This window comes from Syngnathus floridae, chromosome 14, assembly GCF_059516105.1.
Source record: "Syngnathus floridae isolate MCC-2025c chromosome 14, RoL_Sflo_1.0, whole genome shotgun sequence".
NCBI classification, from domain to species: domain Eukaryota; kingdom Metazoa; phylum Chordata; class Actinopteri; order Syngnathiformes; family Syngnathidae; genus Syngnathus; species Syngnathus floridae.
This window is the reverse complement of record NC_142426.1, coordinates 14299059-14322373: the sequence shown is the minus strand read 5'-3', so window position 1 is coordinate 14322373 and position 23315 is coordinate 14299059. Positions and strand designations below refer to the sequence as shown.

The 23315-nt window shown below is 42.9% G+C and overlaps 3 protein-coding genes across 4 annotated transcripts; 1 reads left to right on the top strand and 2 right to left on the bottom strand.

Annotated features, from left to right (window-relative positions):
- Nucleotides 1-1166: 1166 nt before the first annotated feature.
- Nucleotides 1167-11295, bottom strand: LOC148387985 (phospholipid phosphatase 3-like). 2 transcript variants are annotated; one of them, XM_088396806.1, is made up of 6 exons: nt 10943-11295; nt 5709-5866; nt 3498-3778; nt 3345-3402; nt 3060-3236; nt 1167-2836 (listed from the first exon to the last, which is right to left on the bottom strand). In XM_088396806.1, exons 1-6 carry the CDS (start codon nt 11073-11075, stop codon nt 2708-2710), a joined length of 936 nt encoding a protein of 311 aa, XP_088252932.1. In that variant the 5' UTR covers nt 11076-11295; the 3' UTR covers nt 1167-2707. The 2 variants fall into 2 exon arrangements, with proteins under 2 accessions (XP_088252932.1, XP_088252933.1); XM_088396807.1 differs by lacking the exon at nt 5709-5866 and adding an exon at nt 6429-6583 and having other exon boundaries at nt 10943-11292.
- A 199-nt stretch (nt 11296-11494) lies between these two features.
- Nucleotides 11495-18285, bottom strand: LOC148387984 (uncharacterized). Its single transcript, XM_088397067.1, has 20 exons — nt 18107-18285; nt 17119-17698; nt 16780-17040; nt 16514-16702; nt 15936-16413; nt 15288-15388; nt 15175-15203; nt 15039-15079; nt 14900-14944; nt 14686-14818; nt 14425-14584; nt 14201-14324; nt 14107-14138; nt 13599-13650; nt 13482-13516; nt 13193-13253; nt 12752-12850; nt 12620-12633; nt 12452-12485; nt 11495-12341 (listed from the first exon to the last, which is right to left on the bottom strand). The coding sequence occupies exons 1-20, from the start codon at nt 18113-18115 to the stop codon at nt 12272-12274; spliced, it is 2547 nt and encodes an 848-aa protein (XP_088253193.1). The 5' UTR covers nt 18116-18285; the 3' UTR covers nt 11495-12271.
- A 336-nt stretch (nt 18286-18621) lies between these two features.
- Nucleotides 18622-23295, top strand: c8a (complement C8 alpha chain). The gene is made up of 11 exons (XM_088397068.1): nt 18622-18798; nt 18887-18992; nt 19266-19413; nt 19528-19675; nt 20444-20633; nt 20712-20894; nt 21541-21781; nt 21870-22001; nt 22299-22456; nt 22634-22859; nt 23006-23295. Exons 1-11 carry the CDS (start codon nt 18689-18691, stop codon nt 23155-23157), a joined length of 1794 nt encoding a protein of 597 aa, XP_088253194.1. The 5' UTR covers nt 18622-18688; the 3' UTR covers nt 23158-23295.
- Nucleotides 23296-23315: the final 20 nt, after the last annotated feature.

Genomic DNA, 23315 nt, shown 5'->3' with positions numbered 1-23315 from the left:
GGAAGGATTCTTCTTTCGTCTTTCTTTGTCATCTCAACTTATTTGTCTTCTCACACACTGAACAAAGCAAATGTCACAGCATATCTTTGTAGACATGCTGTCAAAATTCAAGCTTTGATTTCAGAGGATGTGACACCAGAATTGTCAGGGTCCGGGGAGGCATGTTTCTTTTTATCCACAGGGAGCGACGGTGAGCAGAGTGCAGAGGGCCAAGGTGTGTCCCATCAGGCTCGTTAAGGAGCTTGCTGTCGACTGCTCGTCGCCCGAGTGTCTCCTTTGTTGTGATCTTCTCCACGGTTGTGCCTCTAGCTCCTCGATCTTGCCCCTTGATCTTGCTCCTTAGTTCTCGCCTTGCTCATCCACGCCATGCCCTTCAGATTCCTCTGGTTCGCAGTAAGATCTCCGCCACAGTCACGTTGATTCCTCTGACCAGGTCTTGTGCCTCCTGCTTGCAGATTACTTCCACCAAGATCCACCCTGGTCTGGTTGAACTCCTCACGCCCTGCCACTGTTGCCCCGCTCCATGCTCCTGGCTCCGATCATCCCGCTCTACCTCACCGCAGCTCCTCCAATAAACACTACTAACTCTTTCTGAGTTGGTTTTTCTGCATGTGGGTCAAATTGATCCCTAAAACGATGACAAGAATGTGTCCACTCAAGCGCACAGTGCATGCTAACGTGCTAATGCGCTCCAATACAGGTCATCTCTCACCTCAAATAGGTTAAACCGCAACACACAAAACACATTTTGCAGCTTATTAAACTAAGTAACACTAATCTACTTCTAAGTAACGTGAAGAATGAGCTTGCCAGGTTTTTCGAACCGACACGTCGTGCGGGGACATAAGACCTAGTTAGAACCTGAAGGGATCTCCTCTGCGTGAACCACGTTAGTATGTACACTATTCTCCAAAGTAAATGTGCACAGCCACCCCGCCATAGCTATGCAAAGTCTATATTATTCCAGAGTGCCATTGGGGAGAGGGTTTATAGTCTGGAATGTGCACTATTTCCCCACAGGAAGCTGAGCATGGAAGTTGACCATTGACCCACGCCCAGATCTCTCCATCACACACAAAGTTGGCGCACTACTGAATTACTGCATGAAAACCAAACATTCCGTGTTTCCACCTATGAAATCTTGTGTTAAAAATAACGAAAATGGCTCGATTTTTGCGTATTTTATTCAAGACACTTTTACATGGTGTTGTGTCACACAACAACTGAACGTTGGCAATACAAAAATACTGTGAGGCACTTGAAACAAAAATACTGTGCGGCACTTTAAACAGAAATGTACTGACGTTTTTTGAAGCCCTCTTTATGAACAATGACGCTCCCCTCTTTAAGCAGCATGTCAAACATTTACACAGGTGTAGACACAAAGTCCTAGTGATGATTTTCCACAACAGGCACACTGACATACACTTTTGATACAATGTAACATACTGAACATACGTAGCTATAGCACTATAGCTCTTCAAGACAATCACAAGTAGAACTGGTTTAATGAAGCTTCCAATCAGTGGTTCAAAGTTGTCCAAAAAAAGTCTTATTTTCTATTACAACAACAAAAAATTGCATGAAAACCTCTTTAAATGTGTCAAAAGCCAATGTAACAATCCAATAGGAAGCAGAAACTCATCACGATGAGTTTTACGAGGTGCTTTACAACGTGCCAAATCCTTATAAAATCATTTGTTTAGTGAAGTTGTGCTTTGGTACCTGTTCTAAACAGTACCCCGTCTGTCAATGAGTACATAAATGCCTGTGTAAAATAAAACACATTATGTTGTCACAGGATTTGTCAGGGATGTGAATCATCACTCGGATTAGCAACACTTTTAGTATGTGCGCGGCATGTGACGCTTGTTTTCCACAGTGCTACGTCTCCACCAACAGGTATTCCGTCAGGCTGTAAACGTGAGAACACATATAGACGCCATATGGAGACAGGGAAGCATCCAGACACACTCACAAATATTCTCGCACGCACGCACGCACACACACACACTCTCTCTCTCTCTGACGTCAGTCATTTTCATTAAACGGCTCAGTTGGGGGACTCATCCGAGCCAGCAGAATGAGACCCACATCTAATGTACATGTGCCCCCCCCCCCCCCCGACACACACACTCTCATGTGCACTTTTGATACCAAATCACAAACATCAACACTAAACGTTTACAAAGCTTTTCAAAAGCTTCACTTCAGGTCATTCAAGTGGTAACGGCCGTTAATGTGTTTAGCTAACAGTGCTAGAAATCAAACGTTCCTTTACAATTTGCATATTGACGATTAAAATAGAAAGAGTAATGCAGCATCCTTCCTAAACTCAAGGAATTTGTTTTTAAACTGGAATGGGCCACACAGCGAGTGAGTGGCAGGATAATTGCTTGCATGCTGGATGCAGCTGCTATTCCTCACCCCGTGCACATGGAACAACCTTGACAGTGGGAGGCGGCCTCCAACTCCAAGATGATGTCTTTCACAAAGAAGGAGGCTGATCATTCCTCTCTCTTGCAACATGGAATTCTGCAATGACACCCAGCAAACATGTGCAGGTTTCCGTTTGCTTTTCCTGCAGCCTTTTCTCATCTTAGGGAATCTTCTACTTCCTCCACACACTGTTCGAGTTCATTTAGTCCCAGTTTGCGGGGCCAGTGTCTGTCATAGTGATTTCTGAATGGACTGTTTGCAGGGCTTGCTATGCCATGATGAGATGATTGCTCCTCTCTCTGATGTCTGCTGGAGGGACGAGGTCTATCTTCACAGGAGTCAGAGATAAGGCGCAACGTCTCCCTTTGGCCTTGAACAGATCTGAGACGAAGAACACCTGGAGAGCAAAAAAAAATAAATAAGTCAGTGATTTTTGTCTCATTATCTTGATCATGCATTACTTGATTATTAAAATACGAGGCGATTAATTCGATTTGTTGTCGTCTCACCTTTTTCCGATTACTATTTCAGTTACTTATCTGATGACAAGGACTCGCACAAACACATACATATTTTATACATACGTATATATATATTTTTTTTGGGGGGGGGGCACTCACAATGCAGTAGGCCACCAGCGCACCCTGAACGAAACCAGCCAAAACATCAGTGGGGTGATGCTTGTGATCAGAGACGCGGGACAGGCCGGTGTAGAAGGACATCATGATGAGGGTGAACTGGGTCAGTGGGCGCAGCAACCGGGCTCCGTGCCAGGAGAAACGAGACTGAAGGTAAAACTGTAGAAATGATCAAATTCAACACTTATTTATTTGGAATGTTTTTCCATGGCTTGCTATGCACAAATAGGACGATTGAGGAAAAAACTCAAGTCAATAGTAACTCACCACCAGATAAAGCATGGTGTACATGGAAAAGGAGGCGTGTCCAGAAAAGAAAGACTTCCTGAGGAGAAAACGAGGAAGTTGGTTTCAGTCAATAAAAATGTCATTTCACCAACCATTCTGGTCCATCCTGCTTATTAGTAACGATGACGATACCTGGCCTCTTGGACTCTACTCTCGGGCCCCTGACACTGGTAGTCGGTGATGTAGCCCAGGGAGCAGTTGATAGTGGTGAAGTCGGGTTTGCACACGTCGAGAAAATGCGGGCGCAGGCGGCCCACCGACACTTTGGCGATGTCGGTGAAAGACTGACTGATGGCGCAGCCAAAGACAAACACGCCCACCTGCTTGTACAGGGCGGAGATGTAGGGATTCCCTACAAATGACTTGGAGCCCTCGTTGAGGAAGTAGATCCGGTAGCTCTCCCCAATGATGATCTGATGGGACACGGCAAAATTGAGTGACAGATCCCCTTTGTATAAATTAAAAAAAAAGAATTGCTGTAGTGGGATCACAATTTTTATTTCTACTGTCTCACTTAGAATATTGTGGGATGATGCTGCGGCAGTTGTGAGGTCGTAGTCACGGTTGAATGTTTTATTGTTATGCTATTGCCAATGATATGTATTTGTTTCAACTCCAGATGAGTGGAACACATCCTTCACATTGCACCAAGTGTCATTGAAGATAAGGAGTACTTGTTTTACTATGCACATTTGTTTATACTTGGATTACAGTTAAGAATGTTTGAAATGCTGACTTTTAAAAAGAAAAAGAAAAAAATTGGAATACAGATCACTTCTACTAGTCCTATAGAGAAAATTGTCCAGTGTTAAGAATTTGCTCAATTTTGGAGTTCAACTGTGATTGTCCTACTATTCTAACTTTTACACTTCTTGAAAGGGGCAACTTTCTGTTTGAATGCGTTTTCAAACCTGAGAAAACACGTCGACAACGCAGGGGGCATACCTACGTGAACCTATAACATTTGAACAAATGTAAATAAACCCACGTCTAGGACTGATGATAGACACGCGAGTCAGATTGGGGTGGGGGGTAGCGTTAACTCAAAACAGCTGTTCACGCTCAGGAACCCTTTCTCAGGCCCACGCCGATGTTGTTGTCTTCCAGTCACACAAGTAAGTCAGTCTTGGCGCAATGTTTTGAGATTAAAGGTCCGAACGATAGGGAAGGAGACCGGAGAATGTGAAAGGAGGGGGGAAAAAAATAAATAATACAAACAACAGGGAGTAAGGAAGGAAGTTTAAGGAGGACTGAGCAGTAGAGTGGAAGGGAAAGATGGGAGGCAGTGGGGGAGGTACCGCTGCTTCTAATCATCAGAAATGCTGAGCTAAGTCGGATTATGGAGGGCAGACTCCAGCAGGCGCACGTCGGGGGCCACGATTGTTTTTCCCGTCTTTCGAGAAGAGCTCCGGTTTCACGAGGCATGTCGGGTGGGGTGTTTTCATGTTAGGATCTACGTTTCATCAGACATTCTTGAAGAGGGCGCAGAAATAGGCCCCATTCTGGGAAACACTTTACTGAGGGGGGAGACGCAACAGTTCACACCATCCGAGCCTTTAGAGCCCGATCCATGAGCGAGTCATGAATATGCCGCTGAAACCGCAAAGACAATCACCGGGGCGAGATGCTAATTCGAGGCTTATTTAAAAAGATCCTGTTTTTTTTCCCTTTGTAAAAAATGACGTGCACATAGTATTTATGAAGGATGTGGCCTCTGGCCATCTGGAGTGAATACGACAAGTGACTTAGAAATTGTGGCTTCCTGCTTTAGCCAGCACAAAGGAAGGTCAGATCACATCAAAAAGGTACAATATGTTAGGAAAGATATCAGCTGCTTGCTCCTTTATGTGTTGTTTGCTACAATTCCAGACGTCAACCTAAATGTGTTTTCTTTCTGGGTGGGATGTGTCAGCCAAGGGATGTCATTGAGTTTTTGTGAACTGTGTGCATTTGAAGTCTTTTGAGACTCTTGTGATTATTTCATTTGTTGTGATGTCAGAAATTTATATATTTAATTATTATATAGTTAATTATTTTTCTCTTTTCTCTTGTGACTTTTGTGATTATTTCATTTTATGTGATGTCCAAAATGTACACTATATTTAATTATTATATAGTTAATTATTTTTCTCCTGACATTAGATGTGCTGCGAATGTGCCTGCGTTTCCCAAAAACAGCTTTTCATATAAAAACATTTGAACATCATGACAAAAAAACTTCTAAGACAAAAATGCAATGAGCATAACATGTCAGTAGGTGCTGCGAGTAGCAGTGAGGGTGGCTGAGAGATGATGGTGATAATGGCATTAGTGAGTGGGGGGGGGGGGGGGGGACGGACTTACAGAGAGGATGGTGATAAGAATGCCAGCAGCACTAAGCACACCGTCGCTAATGGTGTCTCCATTTTTTGCCGGGTACGTGATGGACTCATCGTCGCAGTAAAAGCCTCTACGGTAAGGCTGAACAGCGCTGGTCTCAATGACCAAGAAAGGCAGGCCGGCTATCGTGAAGATGCAGTGAGCAACACGTGGAGAAAGCAGAGGGTGGGGGGGGGGGGAGGTGTGGGGGGGAGATGGAGGAGTTGGGTTAATGATATGCACATTATAGAGGTCATTGGCACGAGCGGGAGGCAACCGAAGAACAGCATCTGTACTAACTCAATCCATTTTGTGGCTCAACTATACATCTTTGTTAGAATGAATTGGGAATTTTGCTTTTGAGCTAGACTTTTTTTTTTTTTAATCAACCATTAATTAGGTGTTAATTTAAATTCCTTCCAAGCATACATAAATTGCATAGATAACTCACTAAAGAAAAACTGTTTTAATATAGTAATTGGTTACGATATTATAGTCCTAATAATTAGAGCGCTGATTTACTTTAAAGCATCATACCAGGCATACAATGTATCATAACAGGCATGTTCTCTATTTTTAGGCAACATTACTAAAGTATGATGTCAACGTGAGTAAGGATTTATTGAGACGAGCCAACGTTTTGAACTGAGAGCATCCCGATGCATGTTCTTCCACATTCTGCCGCTGCACCTCAACACAACTTACTGAGAGCACAGGCACAGTGACCCCCACTGCTGTGAGCACTGTGTTGGACACTGTGCTGCTCTTATAGTGAAGACTGATGCTGTTGTCATTGCAGAAGAATCCTCTCTGGTAAGGCGGCAAGGGTGATTTGTGCAAAAACACAGCGACAAGTATCACTGCGCAGTTGGACAAACAACACAGTGAACAGCTGCATCAGTACATCATTCAAAGAAAGAACACTGAGAAGAAAAACATAGAAGGTAGGAGATACTATTTTCAAAATGTATCATATAGGACAATGAAAGCAACCTACATCATTGTGCAGCTTAGCTCAGGTTGACACAAAGATGAAAAAATAAATAAATTGAAAAAAAAAAAAAAACTTGCTGCTCCATGACCAGAGCAAAACACTTCTCCACTTTTGGCAGACACTTGAAAATGTCCACTGTAAAGATGGCCGTAATGTGTCTAATTCATTTAGTGTCTTTAACAAGTTGAAGTAACCAAGAGATTTATCTGGTGACAACAAACAGAGAGAGCACTTGGGCAGCGGGTTTTTTTCCCCCTCCTTCAAGTTACCGAAAGACAGCAGTGGAGCGATTTTTGAAACCGGAGTGAGGACTTTTCCCACAAGAGAGAGGCAGACAAAATTTGGAAAACACGTTCAAATCTCTTCAAAGAGGTCTTTAGCTTGACACTGATGCTTTCAAGTCACTCTTTGAATAATTCATCGAGCTTGTCTAAGAAGGTTAAAAGCGCTCGGGTGGAGAGGTCAGCGTTGCCTGTGGCTGAAGGTGGAGTGGGGAGGGAGGGTGCGATTTCGTTAAACCAAACCCAATACGCAATTGACTTTCTGAGCCCCTTAACATCCACACACACACAAACAGCTGAGTGGGCTTCCACCTGGCTTGCGGTTGCGGCTGATGGGAACTGCACAGCGCTGGCCTTCCCTTCATATTCAGCAAGATTTACTGAGATGAACATTTATGTTTTCCTTCACATTCCTCAAACAAATTCAACAGGGAGCTTCAACCATTCTCAACCAAATCAGCTTCATCTTTTGAATTTCTGGATCTGTACAAATACACACAAGTGTACTCAGCCTTAGATGTTCAATCAGATCTCAACCGAACATTAACTAACTAATCTGATCTCGATATCTTTGTGAGCGTCTCTCGGGGGTTGGATTCAAGATGCAAAAACCACTGAACACAAACCACAAGGCCACCCAGGGAAAGTATCGTCAAATAGATGGATGACATCATCGGTTGTCATCGAAAGCTTTTGAAAGACCTAAATGAGGTCAAGAACTAAAAACCCGATCCCACCAAGACCGTGTCAGCTCCTGTTTTCCAGACACTCATGTGGGGATTTTTCTCAACTCTGCAAACTCTCTCTCCATCCATCCATCCATCCATCCATCTAAACAGTGCAACATCAGCAGTGAATGCAGCATCTTGGGATTTTCCCTTTACCCCCTTCCCACTTTGAAAGCCCAGGGGTGAGAAGGGGGTGGTGGGGGCTGTGTCCTCGTCCTGCCAGCAAAAACAACAGTCAGCGAACAGGTTTTTCGCATTAGCACAGACAAGCCAACGTTGTCTGGTCGACGCTTAACATCAAGTGCCATCTCAATTATTTTCCGATATAAATAAACAAAATTAGGCACAATGTCCTCATCAAAAACCTGTACACCAGTTCTCATGTCTCACACTTTCATGTTTGTCCTGTGCCATGTAGCTACATATTTGAAAGGATTTGCCAAAATACCAAGAGGTGTGACTATTCAAATAAACAGACACACATTTTCCATGCTGAGGGATTCCTCACTGTCTGGAACAGAAATGTGTACATGTCTGAGGCACTTGTGGTAAACACACGCACACCCTCACACATGTAGTACCGTAATTTCCACACTATAAGCCGCACCAGACTATAAGCCGCACCAGCTAAAATTCGGGGATATTTTCGTTTTTTTCCTACATAAGCCGCACCGGACTATAAGCCGCACGTGCACACGAGTTTTTTACAAAGAAAAACAGTACACAGAAAGCCTTTTTAAAGTTTGAATAACATACTTTAACATGTCTTTCTAAACATTGCCGGTGACGCAGCAGTAGTACCGCAGCAACACGGAAGTGTGCACGCGAGTTATTAACAAAGAAAGACTGGACATAGAAAGCTTTTTTAAAGTTTTAATAACCTATACCATTTTGGGGGAAATTTATTCGACAAAAGCGTGCGTACAAGACATGTCCGAGCCCCATCCACCGTCCCCGGACAGCCACCCGGCCGAGCGCCAGCCCCCGACTTCCATCCACGGAGGTGAAAGAGAGTTCCGTAGAGTATCACCGGGCGCGCGTAAAACCCATAATAGTTTTTCAAACCTTCTGCGTCACTCCAAATCATTAAATCCTTCAAACTCTTTGTCTTCCGTGTCACTTACAAACAAAGCCGCTAATGATGCCGGTAGTACGCTGGGCCCTTCGTCATCTTTGTCATCCCGTGATCGAATCCTTTATCCTGTATGTAAACAACCGCCGCGCCGCTGACGTAACGTGCAGTTCAAACTACAGTAATCCCTTGCTACATAGCGGTTCCACTTTTTTTTTTTAAGTTTGAAAATTTGTAAAAAAAAAAAAAATCACATACAAGTCGCTCCTCAGTATTAGTCGCCCCCCCACCCAAACTATGAAAAAAACGCGACGTACAGTCCGAAAAATACAGTACTCGTTTTTACTCATGTACCTTTAACAAAAAAAATGACATTAATTTGATATTCAAAAACTTTGTGACTTTTAAGATTTAGTGCAACACTTTCCGTGGTTTAAATATGACTCGTTTGCAAAGTTGTCATGGTCCAATTGTATGACGCAGACGGAAACCCCAATGCAATTGAGAAAAAGAAAAAGCATACCCACTGATGACTAGTGTGCATAAGTGGGTGATCTTCATGGAGTACAGTGCTCCTTGAACTACAACCAAAGTGTGAGAATTGAAGGAGTGCTGATTACCAGTTTTGGCCCACCATTTCCTCCGTGTGGTTGTGGCCCTTTAAACCACATGTCTCGCCAGAAAATACACTGCTGGTTTGTTGACAAGCTTCTCTGTGGGGAGGTACGCTCACACAGCACAAATCATGTGGATTTACCCTCCCTGGAGACAGACCAACATTGTTTCTACTGTAAATCTATCACAATATTGTTTGAACAAAAGTTGTACCGTCGTTTTCCCATGCTGTTTCAACAGTTTTAGCTTTGTCGAATATGGCCTGTCCTAAGACAAATCTAACTGCACGGTGGTTCTCAATTGGCATCAACCTGGGACAAAAATAATGACAAATGATCCTAATACACCAAAAACTAGTGTAAGTATTTTTCAAGAAGAATAAACACACAGGGACTAAATGAACTGAGTCACAATATTAGATATTTCCCTTAGATTACTTATATTGACCACAATCAGAGCAAACACCAAATTGCTCATTATAACATGTCTTTTGACTAGCAGTCCACAACCCTCGGCTTGAAAATCACTGCTATGCAGAACATCAAATTCAAAACATGTGGTGACTGGGGTCAGAAATTAAACGAGTAAAAATAGAGAAAATGTAGGCGTGAAGAGGAACACACCTTTAAGAGGCTTGCCGAGGGAATAGAAGTGTTTCAGCCACAATGACAGCCTGAGGTCTGTGTTTGCAGCTGTTTGACATCAAAACCAGTGCTAAGAAACATTCCAGCCTCCACGCAGACGCACGCGTGCTCAAACGCACGGGCACGGCTGACCCTTTCACCATTTCCCTTAATTGCTCCGCAATACACACCAACATACATATAATGCCAGATGTCGATCATCATCAAGAGAATTCCTACCTTGTGGAATGCGACGCATTCTGGAAAATCTCAAGAGTAAAAGCAGCGGTACCGTTCAGGTGTGTGCAGATTAGAAGAAACGAAATCAAACTAATAAGTGTTTTACCGTCTGCTCGCAATTTGAAAGAGCTAAACCCTAAAAGAGACAAGTCATGTAAAACAAAATGTGAACTCAAGTTGCAATAAGTGTGTTGTACTGTGCAGACATAAACAAAATCAAAACTGCTTCATGAATGTCATTTCATTTTGGAGACGTGATATCACAGTGATGGTGGATTCAGTGACATCAATACTCGAAAAACACTACACCAACAATAAGAAAACATTCATTCTTTTCTTTTTTATGCATTGCAGTTGACGAATCAACATTGAGACAAACAATGTTTCGCTTTTCAGAAAGGCAGATTCGTGTAGGTCATGGCAGTTAACTGCAATTGACCGTGGTACAAGGGGCTGCAATTCAACCCAATTAATTCAGTACTTGACGCTCAAAAACAAAAAAGACAAAAATCACTTCGACAATAAACGGCTGTAAAATGACCTATACCATGTGGTGGCTGTAACAAACTGCAATTTTCCAATTAAATTCGAGCGTTAGGTTACGGAAGAGGCAGCGTTTCTTCAGGTAAGACATGTTTTCCCCTCAAACGTGCATTTAGGCCTTACCTAAAATGAGACAGAAGAGGTCCACTCCGACAAGTAATTTTCTCCTGCTGTGGTCTTTACAGTTGCTCAGAGATGTTCCGCCGTTCTTCGTCTCGGCTGCCATACTTTTCTCATAAATCAAACAGCGTTGCATTTAAAGAGCTGTTTCGTATTGCAAATCACTGGGAATGCTTTTTGTTGTATTCTCCTTCTCCTCAGGTGAAATAGTCTTGCTCGCGAGAAGTATAGTGAAGAATAATGGTGTTAACGTCCTAGCAATCTTGAATCGCGAGTCGTCGTTCACTGAGACATCCTTGAATTGTTTCTTTGAGAGAGGCAGTGAGAGTCTGGCAAAGTTAACTGCCCAAGGAGGGAATGGACTGGAGCCCCTCCTTCAGCCCCTCCCCTCTCAATTGATACATATGAGGAACCTGGGTCCCTCCCATGAGGGTGGATGGATGGGTGGAGGGGCTCGAGACGAATTTACTCGTAAACGATTGCATGCATATGCGTGATATACCCAAGAGCTTCAGTGAGAACCTTTAGAGAAAAATACAGAATTGTACAATGTGGAACGTTATCATTACTTTTATTATCATAGTATTTGTCCAGATGAGTTACCGAAGCTATAAACAATCTCAACTTTATGAGCTTAAAACTTAAATACAAACAATTCGACCACGAGCAGAGATCATTTAGTTCTTACATACTCCAAATGCAGTGAATGGAGCGCAGGTTTCTTGTTAAATGTAACAACAATTTTAGAAGCGCCTTGCTTTCAATTAAACAAAGTACCGTTCTACACCACCACAAACAACCATAATACACATTGTGAGATAACAGCTCTCTGAGAGATTCAATCAAAACTTAACATTATTATATTTGGAAAGGATATGTAGATGGGATTGGATTTTTTTTTTTTTTCAATAATATTTTGGCTGGATGTTGTAAAATTTCAAAGTCAAGGGAATAAAGCAGCCACAGTGACTGCTATCCTAACTACATATGATGAAGGTGTTACACTATTCAATTTAACGCAGAAAAAAAAAATTGAATAAAAAATTGGAAAAACATTTGTAAAAAAAAAAAAAAGGCATGATTCATCTTCTGCATGTGAGCTTTGTATTGTGCAACAACATAACACACCAAAGAAAAAATGTGAACCAGATGTGGTATGTATGCATCATCAAACAAAGTGAAACACCCACACCCACTTAGCAAGTGTAAAAAGAATATAAAGCTCATTCGGGATGCTTATTTTAATTGGCGAGGGATAGCTTTTCTTTCCGTTTGCAGTCACACCAGATACTCGGATAAATGTACAGTTTCAAATGTTAGCAGATGTTTTACTCAGTCGTTGTCCGCATACAACGGCGGTGGAGGAAGAAGTTCCATTTCTGAGAAGTCCACTTCTTGTTCACTGTCAAAGTAAAATAGTCTTATTTAATGTACCAGTAGCAAGACTGTATGACCAAGCCTTGACTATGCAACCATAAAAACTAGCTTTAGCGATTTAAGGTCACTACTTACGGGTAAGGAAGCTCTTCAACGGCACACAAGAAGTCTGGATAAAAGAAAACGTATAGTGATGTCAGACAGATTCAGTCTTCAGATAATGCAAGACTTCAAACAATCTTGCAGATTGTCCTTCATAGTGATTGCTTGTGGTGACAACAGTCGAGCCATGAAAACACTTACTTGGTGGATCAGAGCTTGAGATCCAGACACAATGGAAAGACGGAGAGAAAAATGTTGCAGAATACACATTGCCAACAACATAAAACACACGTTTGTAATTTCACCAAAAAATAATAGATATATAATAGATACTTAGTCGGGGTTGGAGCTCCACTATCAGGAACATCACTAAATTCATCTTTGCCATGTTCAAAAAAGATGGCCAGCTTCTGCAGAGCTTCATGTCTTCTCCTTAAAAAGAAAAGGAAATATTTCCAAGAGCTACAAAGCACCTTAACATGTTCCATGACCTGACAATAGTTGTTTTTATTCACGCTGAATTGTAATTGATATTCTGGCTGTAGTGGCTCCTGTATCAATAACAATCAGTTGTGAAATGATGCTTGAGGTTTGATTCACTATTTATTTTTTCAAATTAATGCAAGGTTCAAACTTTTGCCATTCGAAAAAAAATTACTGCAGACATTTTTTGAAAAAAACAAAACAAAAAAATCATTTCAGAAAAAAATGTCAATTTGCTCTCAAAAGACATCTTTTCTATATCATCTGCATTAATGTGCACATTTGACTTACTGAGTGTGGTGAAAGTTGGTATCACCACTCAATCCGTGCTGGTTCTTAGCAAGGTCATATGCTGTCAGAAAAACCGAAGGGGAGAGGAGAATAAAAAAATGCTAACGACGAACCGAGAAAAGACGGATGGAGTCAAGAACATTCACATCAAAAGCATTTCCTCTGTATTGTACATCACTACAAGTGAAGCTCACATTGCCGTTTGTAGGACGACTTGAGGGGAAATACTTGATGTTCTTGCATTAAACTTGGGGGGAAAAAAAAAAAAACATGAATTGAATGTACTTACGCATTTCTGGAATGGAGGTGGGCTGATAGGGAATGCTGCAAGGATGAAGTGCAAGTAGTTTGTGCTGGTCACTTGTTCCTCAACGAACAAGGAGAAAGGCAAGATTATCCCACTTACTGGCAGGCTGAGAGCATCTCGTCTTCACAGGCCCATTCCTCGCTGTCTGTGACTGAGCGAAAACAATTGCTTTTGATTAAGCAGTTGACAGCTGAGGTTTGACAGAGAACCAACCAAGACCCACCAGCCAATGTTTCATAAAAACAAACAAAACAAAATTGACTTGTCTGGAGTATTATAGTATTTAGATCGTCATTTGGGACTTTTAAGGTATCTTTGCCCAAGATAGAAACAACTGTGATTTGTCACTCACCAAGTCTATATTCACTTACAAAACACAAGTAACATATTTGGAGGGATTTTTGTTTCCCTCTCTGAGAGAAAATAAATGTTTTGGATGGAAAAGAACTGGATGCTTGCTGTTAAATAGTGAATTACTAAGAAGAAGAAGAATTTTTATTTATTTTATTTTAGCAACCTCTTTTTAGTAATGACCTTCACTGTCCATAAACAACATCTGTACATAGTATTTTTTTTTTTGCGTCTAGCATATTTTTGTGATACTCACAACTGCTTGTGACGACAAGGTGGCTTGAGGATCTGAAAAGGAAAAGAAATGTTACAAATGTCAGCTAGAGATGTGCACTGATGCTTTTTGGCACCTGCTTCCAATGCTGATGGTGTCCCCATCCATGTTGCCACCACGTCCCGCTGCTTGGGCCTTTTTGCCCAGCTCCAACATCTCCTTGATATTAAGCTCCACATTCATCACTGAGATGTAGCCATCTGTGAAAGCCAAGACAGTGCACAGCCACTTAAACAATAATCAATCAATCAATCAATCAGAAAAACAGTCCGCTGAGACGTGACGTTCATTTCAACTCACATTTGTGGTTTGCATCTCGTGCCAACCATTTTCCCTTCGGGCAGTTGGTGGTACGAATAATGCTGACCGTGTCGCCGCTTTTAACAGGTAGGTCATTCTTGCGGACTTTACTAGCCACCATCACCTTAGCGTGGTACATGGGCACTTCGTGGCCCGTCACCTCGAGAAACACACGAAAGTTGCCTCAGCCTTCAGTTTATGCTTTCTCTTCATCAGCAGTAAATAATTAGTGACCTTTACTCCAATATCAGCCGGACCTACTTTGAACTTCTTTTTCATTTCGTTCTCCTTCTTCTCTCTTTCTTTTTGCTCCTTTTTCTCCTTGTCCAGTCGCTGCTTCTCCCTCTTCTTCAGTTCCTTATAGTCAGCCACGCTAGGGCTTTGACGTTCTTTACTGAGGATGAAAAAAATGGACTGGTGAGCAGCAGCAAAGGCTTGTTTTCCATTTTGCAATGTGGATTGCGCAACATAGCACCTGTGGACGTGAGAATGGGAGGAAGGTTCTCCTGATGGGCTGCCCCTGTTTTGATCAGCACAGTGAGAGAAACTAAATCAAAGGCGGACTTCCATCTGGCAGATATAATCCATGTCAATTAAAAGACCACTGCTCATACCATGGATTCTGTGGCCAAATGTGAAGAGCCGCCTCCTCTTTCTTGAGGTAAACAATATGTCAATACTTACAAGCACAGGCAGCGCAAGGAAAAGCGAAGAATGAAATGACAAAGGCTTAAAAAAAAAAAGACTCACCGCAGGAAGGTTGTTGTCAGCATATGGATCTAAGAGGAAAAGGTTACGTTTAGCTCATCGAGGGTTATTTCGGTGTGGGGGGGATGGGGGGGGGGGAAAGGAAGTAATCTCACTCCTCAGATTGCCTTTCTGCTTGCGTGAGTTCTGGCACAAGAAGAACTTGTTGATGTTTTCCACATCTTCATATACATTGTCACACTCATAGTTTTGGTCACTGAAACAAACAGTCCAATTTATATATACATAGTATATACACATGTATATACACTGCTCAAAAAAATGAAAGCAACAGTTTATCAGGGTATGGCATGAATTCAATGAGACTTTTCTGATAAGGTTTTGGTCAGGAACATGGCAGAGGGGGTTGTTAATCAGCTGATGGAATGAACAACAGGGGTACTAGAGGGGCAACAACGAGATGGTCCCCAAAACAGGACTGATATTGCAGGTGGAGGCCATTTCAAGTTCCTCCCTCTTGATCTTTTTTAACGGTTTTTCCACAAGTGTTGGCTTTAGCCAGAGTCATTATCACGACTGGGAGCATGAGGCGATTTCTTAACCCTCCTGAAGTTGACATTAAACTGTCCATATCAGTGTAAATATCCAAATTTTTTTTTTCACCATTGAAATCTGATGTGTTTTCAAAGTGTTCCTTTAATTTTTTTGAGCAGTGTGTGTGTGTGTGTGTGTGTGTGTGTGTGTGTGTGTGTGTGTGTGTGTGTGTGTGTGTGTGTGTGTGTGTGTGTGTGTGAGACGCTCACCTTGTATGCGTGTGGCTCGCTTCAGAAGTTGTGGCTGCTTGGAGAGTGAGCTCAGTTTCATCCCAGGCAGAGTGGGACTCATCAGCATGAGAGGTCGGAGTAGGAGGAACCTTCACGTTCTCACTTGGGCTACTTTGCTGATGACGGATGGACCGATTTGATGGTTCAGGGAAGCTGGCCGCATGAGGAGCTCTTCCGTTCAAAGCGCAAAGTTTGAGCTGTTGGATGACAGGGCTTTCATTGGCCCCTGCGGAGGTACACGTGTCACATTGCGAGGCCTCGGATTCAGGAACTCCACAGTCAGGAAGTGGAAAGCTGAGGCCTCCCAAATCTAGAACCTCTAGGTTTAATGCGGAAAGATCTGCAGCTTTGCTCTCTGTGGGCTCCATCTCAAAGTCTGGGAAAACAGGAGCATCCAGCACAGCACTGGAGATTGGCTTTTCATTCGCTGGCTGCGGGCTGAGATCTTTTAACACCTCTGTGAAAAAAAGATAGTCGCACTTAAGCAGATGTCCACGCTTACCACAAATATGAAAGAACAAAAACGAGGAGGGAAAAATGTGATGAATTTAACACACCATTAACTGAAGGTTTTTGGTAATGTCTGAGAGCGACTAATGGCGGTCTGGGAGGCTTTAATGGCTTCGGCCCCAGTGACCTCAAGTCAGGTAGTGGATTCTTTTGAACAGTTGAATGGGAGGGAAGGTCGGCAGTGACAGAAGGACGCTCAGCTTTATCTGGGCGACACGGCTTCATAAAGGCAGGTTCTTTGGGAGAAGGGAAAACGTTGAGCAAGTTCACACATGCCGTTAGAGAACAATGTTTGCGACATATACGCACGTACTTCGAGCAGAGTTGTTGACTTTGGAGAATGGTCGGGCAGAGATGCAAGCAAGGTGTGGGAGACCAACAGGTGGAGGTGGCGGTAGATCAGGCTCCACATTGTCCATGGACGGCGAAAGGAATGATCTCTCGTTGGTCGCAAAGTCAGGAGAAGGCACGTTCCTAGATTTGCTGGAACTCAATATGTGTCGGCGGGAGAACTTTCTCCTGGCACTCTCCAAGGTGGTAACAATGCGATTGTCAGAGTCGATGATGGTCTCTCCTAACGGAGGCATGATTGAGACATCTGGATTAGCGAGGTGGCGCTCTGCGGTAACTTACTCTCCTTGGAGCCAAATACCATCATCTGAGGTCTGCAGCTCGCCAGGAGCGCTAGAAGATCTGGTGGTCAACTCAGCATATGTGGGTTCCTCTTCGCTTTCTGTGCTAACCTTTGACACTCTAGAAGACTTCAAAGCAAGCAGCAAATGATTCTTCTTGGGTTTTATTTGTGGCATTTCTTTCACGACCTCTTGGTCTTGTGGCGATTCCTTTTTAGTCAGATGATCAATCTTCTGCTCTTTAGAACACAGGACGGGAAGCACCCGAGGCATGTGTCGTTCTTTGAAGGACTGCCATTTTGTGCTTTCTCCATTTGTGGATAGAGAAGAGGGGGAGATCTGTGTAGGTTGCGTCGTCGAAGGAATCGGCCGCTTTCCCCCAGAAGCTCGCAGTTCGTTTCTGAAGATAACTCTGGGAACCACAGTTGTCTTGTTTTCTGTGGCAATATTGATACTGCTAACCACTGAACTGCAGTGGCCTCCGACATGAGGAAGCTTTTTGGGTTTTTCCGCTACAGCTGGTCGAGTGCTTTTGGACTGAGCAAAAAGTGCTTCCTCCTGAAACTTGGCTCTCAACGCTTTGAAACTGATTTGACTCTCCTGAAAGAAAATAATAATTGATTGATCATAAATACAGTGAACGGAATATGGTTTCCAATACCCAAGACCAAAATAATTTTCAATCAAGAATGTTTAGTTTCAAAGTACTGATGTATAATGTTGTAAACTGTTGAATTCGTTTTATTGAGATCAATCTCAATTGTAGGTAAAAAATGGTTTCAATGACAGAAACAACAACAAACATACAGATAATTTGGAATAATGGTCATGCTAAGGTGATCTTGGTCGGTGGAGCATGTTGATAGAGTAAGAAAAAGAATTGAAAACTACACTGCAACAGCAAATTAACGAAGCAATGAATTAAGATCGCCTCCTCGCCTTCACTAGCACAGCTCATGAAAATTACGCTGCGTTTGGAAAATAAAGCAACAAAACACATTTCCTTACCTCCTCCATTATAACTCGTTTTGTTCATCACGTTTGCGCAATGGAAAATCTGCGTGAACGTTGATGGCTTTTCTGGGGACGACTTTCAGGTGACGTATTAATGCTAATCAACGACGACGACGACCGTGCAAACAATTTGAAAGTCCCGCTGCTGCGGTGCGCGTACGCACTTTACGTCACTGCTTACGTGCGCGTTCATGCTGAAAGAAACCATAAGTACAGAATTTTAAACATAGTTCAGTTCACATACAAAATGTAACCACAAACACATTTTTATACATGAATCTTTTTAGGCACTTTTTTCTTTTTTTTAATGGAGCATGTTTTTTAGCTTTACTAAAATATTCATAACTCCAGATTTGTCACAAAAACAGCGGAGTTGCTGAAAATAAAGATAGATCATCACGGGTTTTGTGGTTGATAAGAGATGATTAAACTTTCCCAACTGTTGCAAGAGCTTTTGTTTACTCTTTATCAATGATTCACTGTTTGGTCAGGATTGCGTTGGTAAAACGACCCCATTATGACAACAGTATTGTGATGTTCCATTTTCCTCTTCAACATTAACCCAATGCTGTCAGAATGGGCAGTGTCATTAATTTACTCCTATATTTCTACACGCTGCATCTTTCAATCAGTTTCAGCGTTAATGCAAACGCGTACAGCAGGCGACAGACGTCAACACAGAACAGGTACAGCGATTTTCTCTTGAGAATTGATTGAAGTCTGCGCATGCTAATTGCTAATGGGATTGGAAAGATTTTTTTTTCCCCCCCCTAGCACCACTGCTCGGCGGGTAAGAGCTATAAACAGGCCAATACCTGTCAACTGCAAACCGGGGCCCTGGTCAACATGGACATCGTGTAACTCATGCACAGACAAAATGGTACAAATCATCTTTTACTGTGCTGCTGTTCGACTTTTCTGTCCGTTTGCTTAAAAGTTACTTGCAGTTTCTTGTCAGTTAGGACAAGGGTCAAAGAAGTCCAAAAGGAATAATGACTCACGCTCTCGTAATAGACTAAACAGTTTCGAAATGCGGAATGGCAGATTTACTGATATCCTATTTGTTGACATCTTGAAAGTGAACACAAACATGATGCGACGTCGCTCAATCCGAACAACCTCTTTAATTTCTCCTTAACTTGATTTGTCTAAGTTTCGTTTCCGATATCTGGAGAAGCCTTCCCAATTTGGTGGTGTGCCTTGTTTGGAGACGCTGTGGGACACGCTAGCATGTCCAACAACAACCGCACCGTGTTTGGTACCAGATGACTGTGGGGAGAGCTTCACCTGTAAAGAAACTGGTAAGTTCTATCAATGGCAACAGTTCAGGTTGAAGCACAAGCAATGTCTAATAATTATGAGAGTTTATTTTATTGCTAGACAAATGAAACCTCATCTTTGATTGTACACTGCAGGGCGTTGTATAGGCCAATCCCTTCGCTGTAACGGAGAGGCAGACTGTGATGATTTTTCAGATGAAGAGGATTGTCAAGTGTTCAACGAGAGGAATGACAAGTGTTCCGCCCTCCTCACCATTCCCGGTGCTGAGCGTGGCACTCAAGGGTAAACACTCTTTGTAAGGCTCGGACAGCCATGTGCAGAGCGACCAGACTTTATTGTGAACGATGGAGTCTTGGAGCGGTGGACGGGCGAGACTGGAGTCGCTGGGTGAGGGTGGCTGGATGACAGGACGCTTCTGGAGCGGGTGACTGCTACTGCTGGTGCTGCTGCAAAAGTGGGGCAGGACTGACTAGACAAGGACCGAATCACCAGGAAACAGGGAGTCAAGGTGGACAAGGACATGACGAGACAAGCTGACAACTGCAGTTGCGCTGGTCGCGCTAATATAGACTTCCTGATGAGCCAGCGCCAGGTGCCGGTGATCAGGGAGAGAGATAGGGGGGCGCGGCCGAGCGGCGCCCACTCGTGACACTCTTGCTATAAAGTAAATGAAACAAGGCACTTAAGATGCTTATCAAACGATCATTTTTACTGTTGAAAAAATGGAAAACAAAACTAGAATCAGCGCCAGTCTTTAAGTCTGTTTACTACAATTTGTTTACAGAACATAGCCAAGTGATTCCAAACTAAGATGTTAATCTTTTGAAAAACCCTGAAGTGTACACAACTTAATGATTTTTTGTGCAGTCATTTCCTAAAACCGTTATTTTACACTGGTCGAGTTGGATGAGGAGGTTTCGAGACTCGTAAACACATAATTGCTTCTTCATACAGTCGACTGTTTATTTTGGCCGTACCTAATGACAGAGAAATGATAATAAGATGCTATCTTCCAAAATGAACCCACGTTTGTATCTTAAATTGTTTCAGCTACAACGCCCTCACTGGAGAATTTGTGAATCACGTACTGGACCCAAAGTATTTTGGAGGAGAATGCAAATACGTGTATAACGGCGAATGGAGAAAATTCACCTATGATGCATTCTGTGAGAACCTGCACTACAATGAAGATGAGAAAAACTACAGAAAACCTTACAACTACCACGTCTACCACTTTGTGGTACTGTGATTTATTCTGAAGCGCAGCTTGCCAGATGGACTCGGCCGATACTTGGTAATGCAAGTTTATCTTTTGCAGGCAGAGGCTACATCAGAGGGCACTCAGGAATATTACAGTAACGTGGTGAGCCTGTTGAAGGCAAGGAAAACGATGAGATCCTCCAATGCGGGCGTCTCGGTCGGCATCTATTATGTGGAAGTGGGACTGAGTGGAAGTAAGGAGTCGGAGTTTCTGAGGAATATATCACAGTATAAAAGCCAGGTACCGTAATAGCCAGTGCTTTATATTTCACCGACATTCACAAATATCCATCCATCCATCCATCCATCCATCCATCCATCCATCCATCCATCCATCCATCCATCCATCCATCCATCCATCCATCCATCCATCCATCCATCCATCCATGTTCTGAACCGCTTAGTCCCCACGGGGGTCGCGGGCGTGCTGGAGCCTATCCCGGCCGTCAACGGGCAGTAGGCGGGGGACACCCTGAACCGATTGCCAGCCAATCGCAAAGCACACAGAGACAAACAACCATTTGCACTCGCACTCACACCTAGGGACAATTTGGAGTGCTCAATCGGCCTACCAAGCATGTTTTAGGGATATGGGAGGAAACCGGAGTGCCCGGAGAAAACCCACGCGGGCCCGGGGAGAACATGCAAACTCCACACAGGGAGGACCGGAGGTGGAATCGAACCCGCACCCTCCTAACTGCGAGGCGGACATGCTACCCAGTGCCCCTCCGAGCCACCCTACATTCACAAATATCAATTTATAAAATAACACATGAATTAATGTTTAATACATTTGATTCTTTTATTCATTTTAACTTTTAATTCATTGCCATTTTTAATGAATTGTAATTTTGAATGAATTGTAATTGATTAATTTTTGCTGCCAGGACCTTGGCTTCATCAGGCTTTTGTCCAAAGTGGAAACAGGTCACTTCAAGATGAGAAGTAATAATCTGATGCTCCACGAGGATTTCTACCTGTCACTGAGTGAACTCCCCGAGCGATATGACTTTGGCACGTATTCGCGCTTCTTCAACATATTTGGCACCCACTATGTCACCGAGGGAGTGATGGGAGGAACCATGGAATATGTGGTGGTGGTCAACAAAACAGCCATGGCTGAATCAAGTAGGGCGGGCCTTCTTGTTTACACATTTTGCCGGAAACTATTTCACCATATCTCTTTTTTCATCATGATGTACGTATCCCTTTGCAGAACTTGAATGGAAACAGACTGGTTCATGCATCGGTGCCTCGCTTGGCTTGAGCATGACAGTTGGAAATACTGGACAGGCAAAACTCAGTGTGGGTGGAGAATTGTGTAAAAAAGGTGGACCCTTATTACATGGTGAGTGAAGCATTGGGGATTGGAAAAGCCAAAGCTCGACAAACAAAACAACATCAGAGGTTGAATGCAACGGGACTGTTGATAGATAAAACATACGTAGAAAGAATACAAGAGGCAATGTGTACTGACATTTTTAAGTGTGTGATTATGACACCTTGCAATTCATATGACCTACATTTTTGTCTCATTTAATTGAACCACCTGATGATTGTAAAAAAAAGATATTGAGCTTTGTTATAAAAAATAAAAATAAATCAATGCACTATTTTTTGTTCCCATTTATACTTTTGGTTAAAGTGACAGACAAGGGTTCCGCTGTGATCAAGGACGTCCTTGCGCTGGTGAAGGGGGGATACACAGACACCAGCAGTGGTTTGTTGGTCATCAGGGATTCGGAAACCTATCGCAAGTGGGGGGCAAGCCTTAAATACAACCCGACTGTCATTGAACACGAGGTAAGGGCTCCACCTTTTGCAAAATACTTCCCCTGAATATGTAGGTTTTGAAACATACTGCAGCTGTGCTAATTTGCTTCGCTGGATGTATCGAGAAAAGTTTTTTAGGGATCTGAAAAAAATGTTACTCTTGGTTGAATGAATCGCCTGCTTAATGGCTCTCTGCAATTGTGCCAGATCATGCCAATCTATGAGCTTGTGCGCCTCAGCACAGCATCTAATCAATTTGGAGCCAGACTGAGCAACCTCCAGATGGGACTGGATGAGTATCAGCAGCAGTTCAGCTCTTGTCGTTGCGCCCCGTGCAGGCATAATGGTATCCCTGTGCTCACTGGTACATCGTGCAGCTGCATCTGTAAACCCGGCTACCAAGGAGAGGCCTGTGAGGACACTCACCGAACCGGTAAGACAATAAGAAGCAGTATTTTGCATTATTTTACTCGGAATTATTCAAAACCTATCATAATGTTGTTCTTCGGGTAAAAAAAACGAAAAACAAAAAAAAAAAAACAATAATAAAGAAATAATCATAACGAATTTTATAAACAGGAACTGGAACGGATGGGTCGTGGTCCTGTTGGGGAGGTTGGTCTGCTTGTACGTCAGGGAGGAAACAGCGGACTAGGGTCTGCAATAATCCGGCACCTGATAGAGGCGGAGCTATGTGCCTAGGCTCCTCCTCTCAGTCTGAGCGCTGTTGAACATGTTCAATTGAGTCATTGTAAATCTAGTGACTATATTAGACTCTAGTCGGTTAAATTCTCAAATAAAATGATGAATTTCCATATTGCACAATATGTACAAAATGTATTGTTGTGAATAAAGTTGTGTTGATTCAAGTAACTTGTAATTGTGAGTC

Coding starts and splice junctions, on each gene's coding strand:
- LOC148387985 (XM_088396806.1), bottom strand. CDS start 11,075: ATGCAACGCTGTTTGATTTATGAGAAAAGTATGGCAGCCGAGACGAAG. Junction 5,867..10,942: donor CCTCTTCTGTCTCATTTTAG/GTAAGGCCTAAA, acceptor TCTTCACGATAG/CCGGCCTGCCTTTCTTGGTC. Junction 3,779..5,708: donor TTCTTATCACCATCCTCTCT/GTAAGTCCGTCC, acceptor GTGTCCCATCAG/ATCATCATTGGGGAGAGCTA.
- LOC148387984 (XM_088397067.1), bottom strand. Junction 16,414..16,513: donor CCAAAAACCTTCAGTTAATG/GTGTGTTAAATT, acceptor TTTTTTTCACAG/AGGTGTTAAAAGATCTCAGC. Junction 14,945..15,038: donor ATTTGGCCACAGAATCCATG/GTATGAGCAGTG, acceptor TGATCAAAACAG/GGGCAGCCCATCAGGAGAAC.
- c8a (XM_088397068.1), top strand. CDS start 18,689: ATGGGCAGTGTCATTAATTTACTCCTATATTTCTACACGCTGCATCTT. Junction 20,895..21,540: donor TATCACAGTATAAAAGCCAG/GTACCGTAATAG, acceptor TTTTGCTGCCAG/GACCTTGGCTTCATCAGGCT. Junction 22,457..22,633: donor CGACTGTCATTGAACACGAG/GTAAGGGCTCCA, acceptor CAATTGTGCCAG/ATCATGCCAATCTATGAGCT.